At 44.2% G+C, this 16,655-nt stretch overlaps 1 protein-coding gene across 13 annotated transcripts in view; it reads left to right on the top strand.

Annotated features, from left to right (window-relative positions):
• DGKG (diacylglycerol kinase gamma) overlaps positions 1 to 16,655 on the top strand; it is a 180,592-nt gene that overhangs the window by 104,187 nt on the left and 59,750 nt on the right. For 12 of the 13 annotated variants that reach the window (XM_088670731.1, XM_088670736.1, XM_035132701.3 and 9 more), the window contains 6 exons: positions 1,232 to 1,294; positions 4,310 to 4,567; positions 6,791 to 6,961; positions 11,876 to 11,925; positions 13,149 to 13,223; positions 13,394 to 13,513. In XM_088670731.1, coding sequence (XP_088526857.1) covers positions 1,232 to 1,294; positions 4,310 to 4,567; positions 6,791 to 6,961; positions 11,876 to 11,925; positions 13,149 to 13,223; positions 13,394 to 13,513 — 737 coding nt within the window. Of the gene's footprint in view, positions 1 to 1,231; positions 1,295 to 4,309; positions 4,568 to 6,790; positions 6,962 to 11,875; positions 11,926 to 13,148; positions 13,224 to 13,393; positions 13,514 to 16,655 lie in introns of those variants that run through there. The other variant, XM_088670741.1, reaches the window with a different exon arrangement.

The following is a 16,655-nucleotide window of genomic DNA, read 5'->3' as shown; positions in this document are numbered from 1 at the left end:
GGGATTCAAACTGCCAACCTTCTGATCGGCAAGCCCTAGGCGATATTCCCCCCCGAATTTTTTTCAGTTTGAAATTGGGGGTTGTCTTAGACACGGAATGTTGCATTCAAATATATAAATAAATACATGCCCCCATCCATATTCTTCCCCCCCCCCCAGCCTCCTCTCACTCTTGGCCTCACGACAAACCCTGGTCTGGTACTTCCCCCCCCAGCAGCCCCCACTCCAGACATTGTCCCTTTCACCTCAGCCACCCCCTGGCTACCCAGGGGACCCCCCCCCCGCATTCCCCAAACACACTCACTCAGGCAGCTCTGGCAGTTGCAGCTCCTCGATCAGCGTTCACATCTGCCGGCGCTCAATACGGTACATACCATAAATACTGAGACAAAAGTGCAACACACAGGTGGCAGAGCTGCAGCTGTAGCTACAGTGGAGTTACACTGAGCTAACAGGAGCAGCCGCCATTACACAGCTTGCCTCACTATTTGAGGTTTAAATATATGGTACTAAATATACCGGTGTTTTGAATATTTAATAAAATATCAAAGTTGTTCTGTTTGGAGTTTAAAATGTTTATTTCTTAATTGAGGCTCAAAAGATAGGGGTTGTCTTATACATGGAGACGTCTAAGACACGGTACTCCATTTCACCCGTTGTTATCCCTGATTTCCCATTTCCACCCTTCTCCAACAACCAGCTGGCATTCTGTGGCCACTGAGCCTACTGAGTCCACATTGGATTCCACCTCCTCCTGGCCCAGGGTTCAGGTTAGGCCATCCACAGCTTTGGTTAGGTTCTTATCCCCACCCCCTGTACTTTGCATTATTGGTGAGACATCATACTACTGTGTTTCCCCGAAAATAAGACACTGTCTTACATTTATTTTTCCTCAAGAAGACACACTATGGCTTATTTTCAGGGGATGTCTTATTTTTTTATTACGCATCCAGCCTCACCTCTTCCTTGGCGCCTATGTCTTATTTTCGGGGTATGGCTTATACTGTGTTGCGCAAATGCTTAGAAATCCTGCTACGGCTTATTTTATGGGTGTGTCTTATTTTCAGGGAAACAGGGTATGTACACACAACCCTTTCTATTCTAACCAAGTATTTATGTATTTTCCAAGAAGAAAGTGTTGACAGCTGTTTACTACAAACTTGCAATAAACGTTAATGAGTGTACATTGTTAAAGTGTGTGTTTATTTTTCTGTTTCTCTCGTGCTTCCAGAGTCTAAGTCCATTGATGCAGGCATCTCTATCCAGACCGAAGTTGCTTGCGCCCCTGTTACAGGTATCTACGATAAGCTCTTTAATGAAATCCCTGCTCCACCTTTTAACAACGGCCTCCATAGCCATAAATGGACAGAGCAGTATTGTACAGAGATTTATAAATACAAAAGTCTATCTGGGCTTTTCTAGTTTACTCAACTGTTTTCCAACCAGAAACAGAAACAGGAAACAAATGCAGCAGTCCTCTCCCATTGTTGTCCCCCAGCAACTGATATTCAGAGACATGCCGAATTTGAGACTGGAAGTAATGTACAGCTATTGTGTGTGTAGTAGCCACTGATAGCTTGAGCCTCCTTTTAAAGTTGTTCATGTTGATGGCCATCGGAAGCAAACTTCATTATTTAACCATTAGAAACATATAGAAGGGATCCCCTAAGGTCACCTGATCCAAACTGCTACTAGTGCAGGAAATTCCATTCCTACAGCATCTCTGAGAGATGGCCATTCAATATCTGCTTAAAAATCTCTAACAAATCAGAGTTCTCCCACCTTCTGATGAAGTCTGTTCCACAGCATCATCAGAAAGTTGTCCTTGATTTTAAGTCTAAATCTTTTTCCTTGAAAATTGAACCTACTGGTTTGGATCTTGCCATCCTTCCTTTTGTCTGTCCTAAATCTCCTGCCTTTATTTGATGATGCTGGGTTCCTGTACTCTCTTGCTTCCACCTCATCCTTTTTTACCTGGGACTACTCTCTCTCTCTCTCTCTCTGGAATCCCCGCACAGTCACATGCAGCAGCTAAGTAAACATAGAAAACAAACAGTATGTGGATGCCAAAGCTTTTTACAACTTTATCTCTCTCAGTATTTCAGTGCAACCTGGCATTTGTAAACCATCAGGTCTTGTCAAGAAACTGTTGCTATGCAGAGATGGCTCTTTCAACTCTACAATGCTGATATTACATTGAAGTAGCATCTACCGTTCTGGTTATGTACAAAAAACAAAGATCTTTGTGTGTGTGCATCCAGTGCTATTTTTCTAAAAAAAAGAGGCGTTGAACGCCTCCCTTGTTCTCTTCTAATGACAACCTGAGAGGTGCCGGAACTGACTTCCAGCGAGTTCCGGCTGAAAAAAAGCCCTCTATATAGATGGCATGCTTCACTTCAAACCCTCTTTTGGCTTTTCAGGAAACAGCCCATCTCAGGCAGAGGTACTTCAAAGGCTACCTGATTCAGCTCAGGGTCCATTTAAATCTGCTTTGTTTCTCTCTCCCCCCCCTCCACCCCATTCACTATTGGAAAATCAAAGTAATGCTATAACTCCCTGCCTTTTGACAGAAGCGGACGAAATTTGTAGGCATGGTAGCCCATCTGCTGAACTTCAAGCACACACACACAGAGGATTATCCTTTACGAAATGGATTATTCGACATGAGATCATTAATCCTGCCAAATTTCAGACCAGTGGTTTTCCTACAAGGGCAGCCACTGCAGTTTTAGAGTGGGTAAACGAGGAATCACTCAGGGCTCATGCACACTTCCATTTATCCTGTGCTTAGAAAACACAGGTCTGGGCTGTTTTCTGCTTCACCCACACTTTCTAGGCACAGGTCTGAGCAGCTTTCTCCTTGTCACATTCCTTTCCGAAAGAAAACCCACTTTTTATTGCTAAATCAGAGCAAATGTCAATCCGGAGAAAACTCAAATTGGCTTCCAGTGGTGGAGCTTCATGCTCCGGCACTGGGGGGCAGAGAGCAGCGGGGGCAGGGCTGGCGTGTATCTCGGGGGTGTGGCACGCTGCCCATAGGGGAGCCACAATGGCACCCCACCGGGATCGCGCTGCCGGGGGCGGTGTGCTCCCCCCGCACTCCTCTTCCTCCGCCAGTGTTGCCATCTGTTCCGATTGAGTGCTTTTCCTTGGAGGAGGGAAGTAGTGGGACAAGAGAAAATGTAAATAAGCCCTCAGTCTCCACAAGTGTGGGCAATTGGTCTGAAAATTGCAAACGTGAAACAGATGCCCCTGCATTAAGAAACCTGTGAAATTGGAAACAAATTGGGCTTTGTGTTAGGAATCTTTAAATTGATTTTAGGATAGGAAGAACTAAAATGTATTCACTTTCTGTGTTGCTGTTTTTTGTTTTGTATATATATATATATATATATATATATATATATATATATATATATATAAAACAGCCCTCTGGTTACAAGTGTGACCTGCATTTGGTCTCCTTCTTCCATCCCCACATCCTGACATTAATAAGCTTAGAGACATTACTTTCACCAGATGCTTGTCTGCAGCATTTTTTCATGTCTGGATCACAAGAGTGCCACAAAGGGCTTCATGGGTCCCTGCTGCGACTTGTTCCACCTTGCTTTATCACTGGCAAGGCAAAAAATAAAATCCTCAGGATTCATCTGCATCCAATGCACACTTCCAAATATAAATCTTTTTATCCTGGCTGCATAGTTGTTGTAAAAGAGACAACTGGAGCTTGTTCAAACGCATTTTATGAAATACCAAGCTGTGATAAGATTAAGTGTAAGGAGTTCTGTGGAAACAGCAGCTTAGGAGCTCCCTGAGAGACAATCAGTTTCTGTTTTCTTCTCGGGTTCCTCTGATGAAATTAATATTGATAGCTTGCTAGACTTCATAGTTCAGCTATGGCCTCTCCTGACCTATTAAAGGGAATAATAATTAACTGGCTAGAACCTGATTCTGCTTTAAATGCATAGTGTTGGGTGTGATCAAGGTAGGGAGAGTAATTTCTGTTTCTGGCTGGGAACACTATGAAATGCAGTGACAACACCAGTTACCAGTGGTAACAGAGATGGAGATGAATGTACGTAAGACTGCAGATCAGAGAAGAAATGAGCCTTTTGTTTAATGTGAGAGAACTCAACAGACCAGGCCTACCTTCCTGGGGACTGAGCTGGCACAAGCAGTACATGAGATACTTCTCCATCTGCACAGGACACTGAATGACAGTCCTCATCCAATAGGCTCCAAGTTGGAGTGTGCAGAATAACACGTTCCATTAAAGATGTCTGACTTCATGCTGTGTTGTAATTTATAGGGATCAATGGGAAAACTTTCCTAACTGCCACAGGAAGGCACACACCTGAACCCAAAAGCTCCCAGGGAAACCTGGCAGAGCCACAAACAGCATCTCTAAGTCCTGCTCCAACTGCCAATGCCAACGCCCTTGGGAATGCCTCGCCTAGCTGGTCCAGGTCGTCTTCACAGAAATCCACTGCCGGTACCCCCTCGGCTCAAAACTCCTCAGGGTCCTCCAAGCTCTCCTCAGGTTCTCTGCTTAGCCCACAGTCCCCAGGTGAGTCTCATCTTTGCTCTTCTGTTCCTGAGGCCTTGTATGAACACTGCGATTTCCCTGCCTCAACTCTCTGTAGCTGTGAAGAGAGGCCAGGTCCGCAACATACAATTACGTCGCATTTAACACACATCTGAAACACGTGACTATCTCCAAAGAACCCTGGGAAGTGTGAATTGTTAAGTGTATGGGAATTGTATTTCTGCAAGGGGTAAACCACAGTTCCCAGGATTTGGTGGAGAGGGGGAGCCATGTATTTTTAATGGATGTGAGATGTGCTTTTATGGTGTGGGTGTGACCACAGTTGTCACAGGCTAAAGCCACAGCTTGGAGTTCTCTGGTTCTGTCAGCAAAGTCTGGTTAGGAAACCTGAAATGGAAGTTGAACAGAAGCACTTTTGATCTCTGTGAGAGTTTGGGAAGCAAACACATCAGCCTCAGGACAAGAAAGTGATTTTTCAAAAAGCAATTCTCTCACTGGGTCAATAACTAACTATGTTACTTCCCGCATTCTCTCTCCACAGGCCCAGCCACATCCATCTGCTGCACAGTGGTAGTCAGGGACTCCTGAGAGTTTCCTCTGAGACACTCTGGGAAGCACATTACTGTTGCCTTTGCAAACATTGGAGTGTATTTGCAACAAGCTAATTTATCTGAGGTGGTGTCACCAGCTGCCTCAGCTCAGCTGCAAAGCCACATTTCTATTTCAAGCACAGTGGATTCTGCAGCATCTTTAGATGTTGCGGTGGGGCGGGAGGAAAGTGTCTTGTTTTGCTGCTGAAATCCTGTCAGCCAGTATCTTTTTTACCATGGCAATAGGAGCCAGGTTAGGCAAGCCACCAGAGTGTCTTATTGCCTCCAACCCACTCCTTTATGTCAGGGAAGCATAAGTGGGAGAAGATGCAAATCTCCTCATTTCCTAAAGCCCAGCACTCACATAAAATGTGTATGTCTACACTGCCTTATGATTTGCCTGTTGACCAATTTTTAGTTGCTAGTCTTGAGCCAGCTACTTCTCTTTCCCTATTTGGTTGTTTTTCCTAGGTCTTCCTTCTCAGAGGTTATATAGAGGAATTTGTATTCTCATACATATAAAGGTAAAGGGACCCCTGACCATTAGGTCCAGTCATGACCGACTCTGGGGTTGCGCGCTCATCTCGCTCTATAAGCCGAGGGAGCTGGCGTACAGCTTCCGGGTCATGTGACCAGCATGACTAAGCCACTTCTGGCGAACCAGAGCAGTGCATGGAGACGCTGTTTACCTTCCCGCTTGGAGCGGTACCTATTTATCTACTTGCACTTTGACGTGCTTTCGAACTGCTAGGTTGGCAGCAGCAGGGACCGAGCAACGGGAGCTCACCCCGTCACAAGGATTCAAACCGCCGACCTTCTGATCAGCAAGCCCTAGGCTCTGTGGTTTAACCCACAGCGCCACCTGCGTCATACATCTATACCTCCTCAAACCTTATATACCTTGGCAGACGTGTTGATTTGGGATGTTATGCAAGAGGTTTACTCATATGAGCACTACTGGCCGACAACAGCAGTGGCTGACAACATTTGGGGAACACCAGGCTGGGGAAGACTGCTGTGGAGCAGCAGCAGCAGCAGCAGCAGCAACAACAACAACAACAACAACAACAACAACAAAAGCCAAATTTGCTCCATCATCTACATGTGATGACTTTTCATATATTTAAAGTTGGCTCGCATATTAATCATCTTAATTTTTTCTTTCCCAGGCCAACGAATAAAATAAAATGGGATATGAAACCCCATAAAACCACCCTCCAAAAGTAATTTTTAAAGTGCAAGAGATTGGGGTGGCATGCAACAATTCATAGAGCTGGAAGGGGAGGAAGCTAAATGGCCTCATTACATTCAGCCACCCACTAGGGAGTGATGAAAGTTTAGTGCAGTGCTATGTGCAGCTTTCCTGAAAATAAGGAGCCAGCTGGAAGGTTTGGGGAGGTTTTCCCCCTAGGTGGAAGGATTGCTGTGCTGCACTTCTGCTGTTGCTGCCCAAGTTAGTTTAGACTGCTAGAGATAAAACAGACCTATAAGGATGTGCTGCTGGCAAGCCCTTCCTGAGGTGCTTGTGCCACTGGTAGGATCAAGCAAAATAAGACCCTGAGTTGTTGTCTTTTTAATGTCTACCTGACCGCATAGCCCAACATCTCTTTTGGAGCTTTGAAACACCTGTGCTTATTTTTGACCTCCTCTTTAGGCTCCAGAAGCTTGGAGAAGAAATTACCATTCAGCCTTCGAAAGAGCCACATCTCCCTGAAAACAGCCAGTCCACATTTGTCAGCCCCACTGGCTCAGGTAGTCTACCTGAAGGACATTGTCTGCTACCTGTCACTGCTGGAAAGGGGACGGGCTGAGGATAAGCTGGAGTGTAAGTGCTTGGGTGACAGGAAGAGTGTCTGTGACCACAGCATCAGGTCTTAAGACCTGTTTTATGCTGTGGTCACTTGGCGGCAGTGGTGTGCTATGGTGGGAATGGGAGGGTTTGTGGTTTCAGGAGAAGCAATAACGGCTTTGAGATTCACATTCAGGCAAGAGGCGGGGTGGGGTGGGGTGTGTGTGTGTGGTGAATCAACCAGGTCACAATCCTCCATCCCTTTCCATTTCCTCTAGAGCAGGGGTTCCCAACAAAATTTTCTCGAGGACCCCTCATCGAGCCGCTATTGTGACAAGGACCCCCATTAATTCCTAATCCTAAAATTAAAAAGTGAGAGCCAAATTAAGAGTCTTTTTATATTTTATATTTATACGTTTTTTACAGTTATAACAGAGTACTCCATCAGTATACAGTTAGTTTTAATTTTCAGTTCTTAAATAGATGAACCACTTTTTAACCAACGGTCCATTTTTAACTACGCGAACTGTAGCTTCCACGAAAAACAACGCTTTGTTTACAAACACTACTGTTTTGCAAAGAGGCAGCGTGCGCCAGGGAGGAGGGAGGGGAATGGAGAAGACAGGGTACCTGCGCAGTAGCGCACAAATGAAGCCGACGCGCACAAAGCATCTTGGGGAGGTGAGTGTTAGTAGAATGCGCGCGCTGCCTCTTTGCAAAACAGTAGTGTTTGTAAAGCGCCACCTAACGGCATACAGCAGAACTACTGCCTCTATCTAATTCTAGTTTTGCGCTAGACTCTGCTCATGCAGGAAGCGGCCAAAACAAAAAATCTGTTATCATACGAAATATATTTAATATATTTTTTATTCTAATAGCATCTTGTGGACCCCTCTGGCATAGCTCGCGGACTCCTGGGGGTCCCCGGACCACCTGTTGGGAACCACTGCTCTAGAGCATCATAGGCAGATATGTTGGTTATGTAGCACCTCTTAGTTGACCAGATAAATTTAGGTCATATTTTTATGCTGCATTTGCTTCTTTTGGGTCCCTTCTTCAGAGATTCAAAACAGGCCTGAGGTGGTAGACTCTTTTCTTATATTCAAATTATGGGATTAAAGATACTATGTGTGTAGGGGGCTTTAATCTAATCCACAAGCCCCACACATATTATTTCCTGCAACCTTAGATCATTCATGGCCCACACAAATTTCTAAAAAAAATGTATCTTAACAGAGCATCACAAAAAGTAAATGGACCAGATACCCTCATAACCCTGCTTGTTGTGATTTTGAGTACTGCCTTAAAAAAAATAACAATCTGTCAGTCTCCAGGAGAAAACACGAGCCTTGTCTTTGTTTATCTTCGGAGAAGTTTAGAGACTTTGCTTCTTGGAGGAATAGAGTCTGAAAATTCCTGGACCCTGCAGGTCACCTATCCTGGTTAGCAGAAACAGACAGAAAAGGACAATTAAAATGCCTGACTCCTGGCGATCCCTTAAGTCAAGCGTAGGGGGTGAACCACCAGTTCAAGGGTTGGGTCTACTTAGGTATGCCATTTGGGTACCAGTATATGTGTGTATCTGCCTGCATATAAGCATATGCTATACTCTCTGGATGGATGGATGGTGTATGGAAAAGTGTGGCTGGTCCTGGTTAGCCATCCCTGCTTTAGGCCTATACAACTTCACTAGACGTTGTGTGTGTGTGTTTAAAAAGCTGAAACATCACACAAATTCTTACATTTTAAGCAGTTTCCAATTTGATTTGGAAGGGACCTTTTAATAATAATAATAATAATAATAATAATAATAATAATAATAAACAACTTTGGAGACAATCCAGTTATTTTGCATGCAGTACTGATTGCTCCCGTTAAAAGAAGTGAATTCTAACATGGAGGGAGATGAAAGCTCATCAATCAGTTTCCATACAAACACTTTGCAGAGCTGACTCACATAACCACGGAGCTTATCATGGCTGTTTTCCTTCTTCTTCTCCCTTGGATGGCTCTGAATTTGTGCCAAGCTGACTGTGTGACTCATTTGCCATTAGAAACCCCAGAGTCATTTTGCGCACCAAAGGGCAGGTTAATTAGGAAAATATTACTAAGCAGAATACTGTAGGATCCTCCTCACAGGATCAGCTTCAGCTTGGGAATCATAATGTGGATAACCCGCTCCAGGGATAAAATTGTGCCCAGGAACTTTTCAAAATGTCACAGCAGGAATGGAAATGTGTTGTTGGAATTGGCCTCTGGAAAGAGCATCGCTGACATGTAGACAGATGAATAGGCACTGAAATATACTCGGAGTCCTGTAGTGACTTCATGCTCCTTATTGCAGCTTGTAAAACAGTGAATGAAATGCCCCCCCAAAAAAAAAACCTCAGGCTTTTATATACATTATTTACACAATAAGTCCCCCCTGATTGGCTGATTCTGCTTTCCTCCTGGAGCCTGATTGGTCTTTTCCTGCAGGCCGATCAGTTGTTGCATTCTAGGATCCTACTTGCCTATTGTTCTAGGATCCAAGCTTAGTACATAACAGGCACCCTGGTCACAGGGCTTGCCTGTTTAAAAGGATACTTACATGTCTAAGAAGAAGGGTGTTTCTGTTTTTCATTTTGTTTTTTGTAACTACTAAATAGGTTTCTTCTAGGGCAAAGTTGCTCGTCTCTTCTCATTACCTGCACAATTCAAGTATTGCACAAAAAGTGTGGTTTGCTTCATGGATTGAGCTGGTTATCATGATCTGAATGAAAAGCAAGAGATGAAAGAGGGTACCTAGAAATTGTGCTATGAGGAGGAGGAGGAAGGCAAGCTAGTACTTATTTATTACTCTCTACAATGCACCGTGACAAAGCCATGGGAAATAGTTTATGACTGTTACATTAGCATTTCAGGAAACTGTGCAAGGCTGCCCTCTGGTGCCCTTGGCTTGTTTTTCTTCTGCTTTTTAATTGTTCTTAAAAGACACCACGAAATGATGGATACGACATCTCTGTTTATCAAAGAATTTTTGCAGGAAGCTTTCATAAAAGAAACGCCCCACAGTCAGTTTCTTTCAAGTGGTCACCTAACAAAAATTATTTGAAACTGACATTATATGGAGCAAGCCAAGCAACTGAAGAGTCATAGCACACGGAGAATGTGGAGGTCAATAGATAGATCACAACTCAACACGGCACCAGGAATATAAGTGAGGATTAAAGCACAGTACGCAAAGCAGCACTGAGATCAGCAGGCAGGATAGCTCTGATGAAATAACATTGCCATGAAGATAGGACCAGATAGGTGTTGCAACCAATGAATGTTACTTTTTTGCCAGATAAATCTCTGTTTTGCTGGTTGGTTGGTTGATTTTGGCATTCCTTATTATTGTAATTTTTCCTGCATGTTAAACCAGCTGTTAACGATGCCCAAGGTTGGCTCCAAGCAGCGGCAGAGGAAGCTGCTCAGGCGCCTGGGGTGGCGCACCGAGGGGCGGGGCGAGCCACCCATAGGGGCAGGGCGCACCGTGGGGCCTCCAGCGTCTGCCTGCCTCCTCCCACTCAGCTGCTCTACAGCTGGGGGGGAAGCAGTGGGTGGACCATTTGGGCAGCGTGGAGCCTGTGCCAGGAGAGACGCAGTGACTCGAGCTCACTGCAGGCCCCGCAGTGAGTGCTGCCAGGCATTTTGTCACCCGGTTCAGACACCCGGTTCAGACTGCACCCCACTTCCTCCACCCCTGGCTCGAAGTCTGAGGAGCAAAGTGCTCACTGGCTCCATCCTCCATCAGTGGACTATGCTGGGCTTACCTGGCAGCACAGAGTAATGTTTATGGAATATCTACTCCTTGATCCAGACTCAGAATTCCATAGTGTTTGGGATTAAACATAGGCTGCTCAAGCCCAAGACTTAGAGTAGGCAAAAAAGGGGAAAGGGAATTCTGGAAGGAAGAACGCCAGTCTGCATGTAGTTGTAAACAAGGAAGGGATACTAAAATAAAGGTGCCATCTAATAAGCACAGCCCAGGGTCTTATTTCTAATGATCTTAGGCCTTTTAACATGACACTCTGCACTCCAAGCAATGCAAAGCTAATAAGCCTAGTTGCCATTTAATACCCCACAAACTTTAACTGGGGGAGGGATGTGATTGTGGCTAGACCCCAACACCTGATACTGCTAGGAGCACCAGATCACACACATAAAATCAAAGCAGCATCCATAGTTCTTCCCACCAGGCTGTTGGCACCCTGGCAACTGCCTAATGATGCCAAGTGTTGGTGCTTGCACTGCCCAGGCTGTGCACTTACTTATATTTAGTTCACTGATGAGCATATTCAGAAAACATAAGATATATGAAATAGGTAGAATAGGTGTCACTTGCTTGTTTAAGTGCATGTAGGGTTTGGTGTATCATAAAATCTTTTAGTAGGGCCTCTGTTTGTCAGGCCAGAACCAAAACCTGACTGCACTCAACCCTAGCCCGTTGTCTAAGCTTGCACGTGACTTCACAGGGCAAATATTTCGGTCTAGGTGCTGATGGGAAATGAACAGTGAAGGGCTCTCAACATCAACGAATGCGCTACTCCAATAGGAAGAGTGTAGCTGGAAGAGAGGTACCCAGCCAATCCCTTCGGCACTGGAAAATTAGTGTGGTTTAATAACATTCGCTTTCTTTAAAAAGTATGTAGAGTATGGGGCCAATGGACAATCCCCCAAGGCCAAAGATCCCCCTGGAAAGCAACTTGGACAACTCCCAAGGGCTGCAGTTTCATTTCCAGCCAACTCCAGCAAGGAACTCTCAGCCTGGTCTCTCTCCCCACCCTCCCTTCCAGGGCCAAACTAGACGTGATGCTAAACATGCCATTACCAAACATGTCTATGGATTTGCTTTCTTCTTTTTTTAAAAAAGCAAAATATGTGGCCCACACTACATGCTTGCCCTTAATTTGTGTTCTCTTGCAGTTATGTTTCGCCTCTATGACACAGATGGCAATGGCCTCCTGGACAGCTCGGTAAGCCATCTCTCAAATCAGTACCCTTCTCGAGAAGGCGAGGACACAAGTCTTTCTAAATGTCTGGAGGCCTCCCCATGTGCAGAGGACCATATGCACATCTGTGATATCTGATTGGTCTCTGGGTCAAGCTCCTAGGTCTCGGGGCAGGGGAGAGGGTTCGGGTGTGGCACCAGCAAGCCATTCATAAGCCATTCCTATGCTTATCTAGTGGTGGCGGCAGTACGGCAGTGTGGCTGAGTTTAGCCATTCAGTTTCCCAGTTTTTCAGATGTAGCCTTGCTCCAAAGCATTATTGGAAACCCAACTGCTCCTTTTAAGGGTGAGACAGAGGGGGCTATTGATGTTGGTGATAGTGGCAGCAGCACCAATGGAGGGAGGGCACCAGTGGCAAATGTAAGGGGACCTTTAGCTTCTTGATGCCCAGGACCCACTCAAGCCTGATGCCTCCTACCCACGCACCCACACATCTTTGATACAGCTTTTTGAGGATGTCAAGGCCTTTAATGAAGCTTAGATATGCTGGTCTTCCTATTAATTTTCTTAACAGTGGATTGGCTTGAGATCCCTTATTTCTTATTAGAAATTACATACAGTGGTACCTCGGGTTAAGAACTTAATTTGTTCTCGAGGTCCGTTCTTAACCTGAAACTGTTCTTAACCTGAGCTTAACTTTCTTAACCTTCTTAACTTTAGCTCATGGGGCCTCCCGCTGCTGCCGCGCCACCGGAGCATTTCTGTTCTCATCCTGAAGCAAAGTTCTTAACCTGAGGTACTATTTCTGGGTTAGCGGAGTTTGTAACCCAAGGTACCACTGTACAATTCCTGCTATTTTTCTGTGTGCGACACATAGTATTATATATCACCCTTGAGCAAGTTCTTCAATGGAATTATCCTCACAGCCTCCAAGAACGAAAAACCCACATAGCTACATCATGAAGACAGAATGCCTTCCTTGTGTAGTGATATATGTTTGCAATGTCAGCATATGCAATCATATTATTACATTACTGTAAATCCAGGGTGGGGAAGCTGGTGGTCCTCCAGGTATGTCTAGGCTGCAGCTACCATCATCTCTGTCCATTGGTCATAATGGCTGGAGCTGATGGGAATTAGAAGGTCAAGCAACATCTGGAGGACCACAGATTATCCAGACCTGCTGAAGATGTGCACACATCTACATTCCCCCCCCAACCTTCCTTTTTGTCTTATTTCTGAAACCAGGAGCTGGATCGTATTATCAATCAGATGGTTCATGTAGCAGAATACCTTGAGTGGGACTCCACAGAACTGAGGCCGGTGAGTTTCATTCGTATACAAGTCTCTGCTGAGCATGGTCAGAATTAAGTCATGAAGGCTCTCTTTGCTGTACCCTTGAAGATCTGCTATAGATCCTACCAATGGCATAACTTTTGTTTGGTGGGTTGAGGGAGGATCTGTTGATTCTAATTAGATTTTGTCTTCTACAGATCTTGAAAGAGATGATGGAAGAAATAGACTATGATCATGATGGAACTGTGACGCTGGAAGAGTGGATTCGGGGTGGCATGACCACTATTCCTTTGCTGGTTCTGCTGGGCATGGAAACTGTGAGTAGCTGGTCTAACTTCAGAGAAGATGAGCCAAAAGATGTTCAACTGAGTAGTAGTAAAAAAAAAGTAGCTAGTCAAGATTTTTCTTCTCTTTCAATGAGGGTTTAAAAATGTGATACACCCAGTTTCTTTCTACTTGTATATTTGGTTCAAAAACATTATGGCACTTCAAAATGTGAGTAGATTCAACAAATGCTTGTATTTAAAGCAGGTATGGGGAACCTCCAGATGTTCAGAGAATCATAGAATTGTAGAGTTGGAAAGGACCCCCCAAGGGTCATCTATGCAATGCAGGAATCTCAACTAAAGCATCCATGACAGATGGCCATCCAACTTCTGCTTTAAAACCTCCGAGGAAGTAGAGTCTTCAATCTTTCTAGGGAGTCTGTTCCACTGTTGAACAGCTTTTACCCCATCAGTAAGCTCTTCCTGATGTTTAGTTGGAAACTGAATCGGTTTGTTCGAGTCCTACCCTCTGAAGCAGGCCAAAACAAGCTTGCTCCATCTTCCACATTGTTGGACTCCAGCTTCCACCAGCCCCATCACCAATGTTGTAACCCAGCAACATCTCGGGAATCGTTGGTTCCCCACCCCCAATTTAAAACATTGATGTGTATAAGGGAGAAGGCACCACCGCTCAGTGGTAGAGCACCCACGTTTCATGAAGAAGGCTCCTGGTCCAGTCAAAAGGATCTTTGGCAGCAAGTGCTGAGAAAGAGGCTTGCTTAGAACCATGGAGAGATGCTGCCAGTCAGGGAAAATAGGAGGTGAGTTATGATGTTATAAATGTGTTATAAATATGTGACACCAGGGGGCGCTATACAGCAGTCAATGGAAAATTGCTTTGAGAGCTATATAGCGGATTTTTTCTTAGCATTTTTAAAGATCAGTGTAGATCCAGCCTTAGTGTTCATGTGTTCATAAAGGGAGAGTGTTGGGTGACTGCCGCCCGCAGCTTCTTGGTGGGATAATAAAGACTGATTTAAGAGTCAGATCCCTTATTCAGTATCAATGCGTATTTGAGGAACAGGAATTCTTTGGGAACAGGAATCAAATAAACTTGGTGGATCCACGTTTGGCAAGGCAACTAAATGTGTTAATGTTAATACATACCATTGCTCATGCATACCAAGATGTTTTGCCTCCCCCTGTTGTTTTGACTGTAAAACAGCACAGATGATGGCTCTGCTACATTCAGGGAAAGATACTTAAATCACTTGTGTTGTCAAGGTCAACAGTCAAACATAGGTCTTAATAGCTTACAGGTGCAGTTCTCAAGGAGCATCTTTTGCACAAGCCCTTTTGAGACAAACAGAACTTTAAAAAGAGCACAGAATAAAGTCAATGATAGCAAAGGAAAAGAACAAAAGTTTTTGTTAATACAGCTACTTTCAAAAGTAAAACCACACGAGGGCAGCAGAATGTCAAAAGTCAGATTCTCAAACAGCATCTGTTCTTTACAAGGAAAATTAATGAACTGCTGCTGGCATTCAATAAATTTGTTAACAGAATTATAACAAGAATTATAACAATTATAAAAAGAAAAAAATAAGGAGGCAAATGTAGCTTACTTTAATAAAGATAGAGGTTAGATGTAATCAAGTAGTTTTGGGTTGTGAACCTCTTTTCGTTTTGTTTAATTTCATATTCTGCCACTTCAAAGCCTGAGCCCCCCACTGATCATTCAGAAACATAGATAACCAATTTCAGATCCTGAAGGAAGTGCTGCCTGGGACACCCAACCCCAGGAAGTTATTATTCTGCCTCAACTCTCTAATCCTGCAACCCAAAAGTCCCAATTTAGCCACCAAAGACCACATTTGGTTGCAGATGACCTATCCTACCTGGCCACATGGGTCTCTTAAGTCCTTGGTCCTAGGAACTCCTGGAATTGGTTAACCATTCACAGTCTCTCATTCATTTGTCTCCTGGACCATGACATCCAGTTCTAACATTTCCTGGCTGGCTCCCATCAGCCCCAATTAGTAGGCATTGCTTTGCCTGTCCTTACAGAGTATTCCCTATCATATGCCTTTCTATATAGCGAATGGTTTGGTTGAAATTCATTTTAAAAAAGAAGAAGAAGAATCTGCAGATTGTACAATGGGCCCTTGATGGCCATGCTCATGAAGCTCTTGTGATGCATATTGGGTATTTGTGTGGACAGTTTTTTCTCAATTTGGGGGTAGAGATCCCTGTGCCATGACAAGAACTAGATGTTTATAAAGACATTCCGCAATGGGAGGAAGTGTCACTCACTCTATAAGGGGGCTACTAAAGCCAGCTTTTTGATTTTGGTTTTTTTTTAATTTTTATTTTTGAGCTGCTAAGCAGAGCAGCATTTTGCAAGTATTGATGTGGCATACGTAGGCGTGTGTGACTTTGGGAAAAAGCACTTGGAGGAATCCATTTTCACACATTCTTCTTATGTGCACAAAGGAATAGCTTTTCTGAGTAGGAGGTGAGAGAGTTATTTGGTTTGGTGCTTAGAAGCTTCCACTCAAGTTCTTATGTGCCAAATGGAGAGACCAGTTACCACCACCACCATTCAGAAGAGAGTTTTTGAGGTTATCTAACATTCATGCCTGTAATAAAGGATGACTAGGTGCCTTTGTTCTACTTGCATTCATGCTGTCATATTTGACTCATCGTTCTCTCCATCGAACCTTTCTTCAGATAATACCATTTCAAATAACTACGGTCGAGCCTTTATTGCCCATTTATTCTTAATATCTCTTCAATGTCCCTTGGAAATTTGTGAAACTTGCCTGGCTAGAAAACATGGTAGAGCAAAAACAAAAACAAAAAACTAATTAGTGTGTTACAATGGTCATACCGTAGTATAGAAATAATTTCGATAGATACTGCCTTCAAGCTGCGGAAAATCTAGCACCTTTACAGACTTTCTGTTTCCTTTTTAAATGGTCCCATGTGGTCCCATGGCCTGCAAGAAGATCAAACCTATCCAGTCTTAAGGAAATCAGCCCTGAGTGCTCACTGGAAGGACAGATCCTGAAGCTGAGGCTCCAATATTTTGCCCACCTCATGAGAAGAGAAGACTCCCTGGAAAAGACCCTGATGTTGGGAAAGATTGAGGGCACAAGGAGAAGGGGACGACAGAGGACAAGATGGCTGGACA

This window comes from Zootoca vivipara, chromosome 5 (assembly GCF_965207765.1).
Source record: "Zootoca vivipara chromosome 5, rZooViv2.hap1.1, whole genome shotgun sequence".
In the NCBI taxonomy this organism is placed as follows: Eukaryota; Metazoa; Chordata; class Lepidosauria; order Squamata; family Lacertidae; genus Zootoca; species Zootoca vivipara.
The sequence above is the reverse complement of the archived record's forward strand: the minus strand, read 5'-3'. Positions and strand labels throughout refer to the sequence as shown.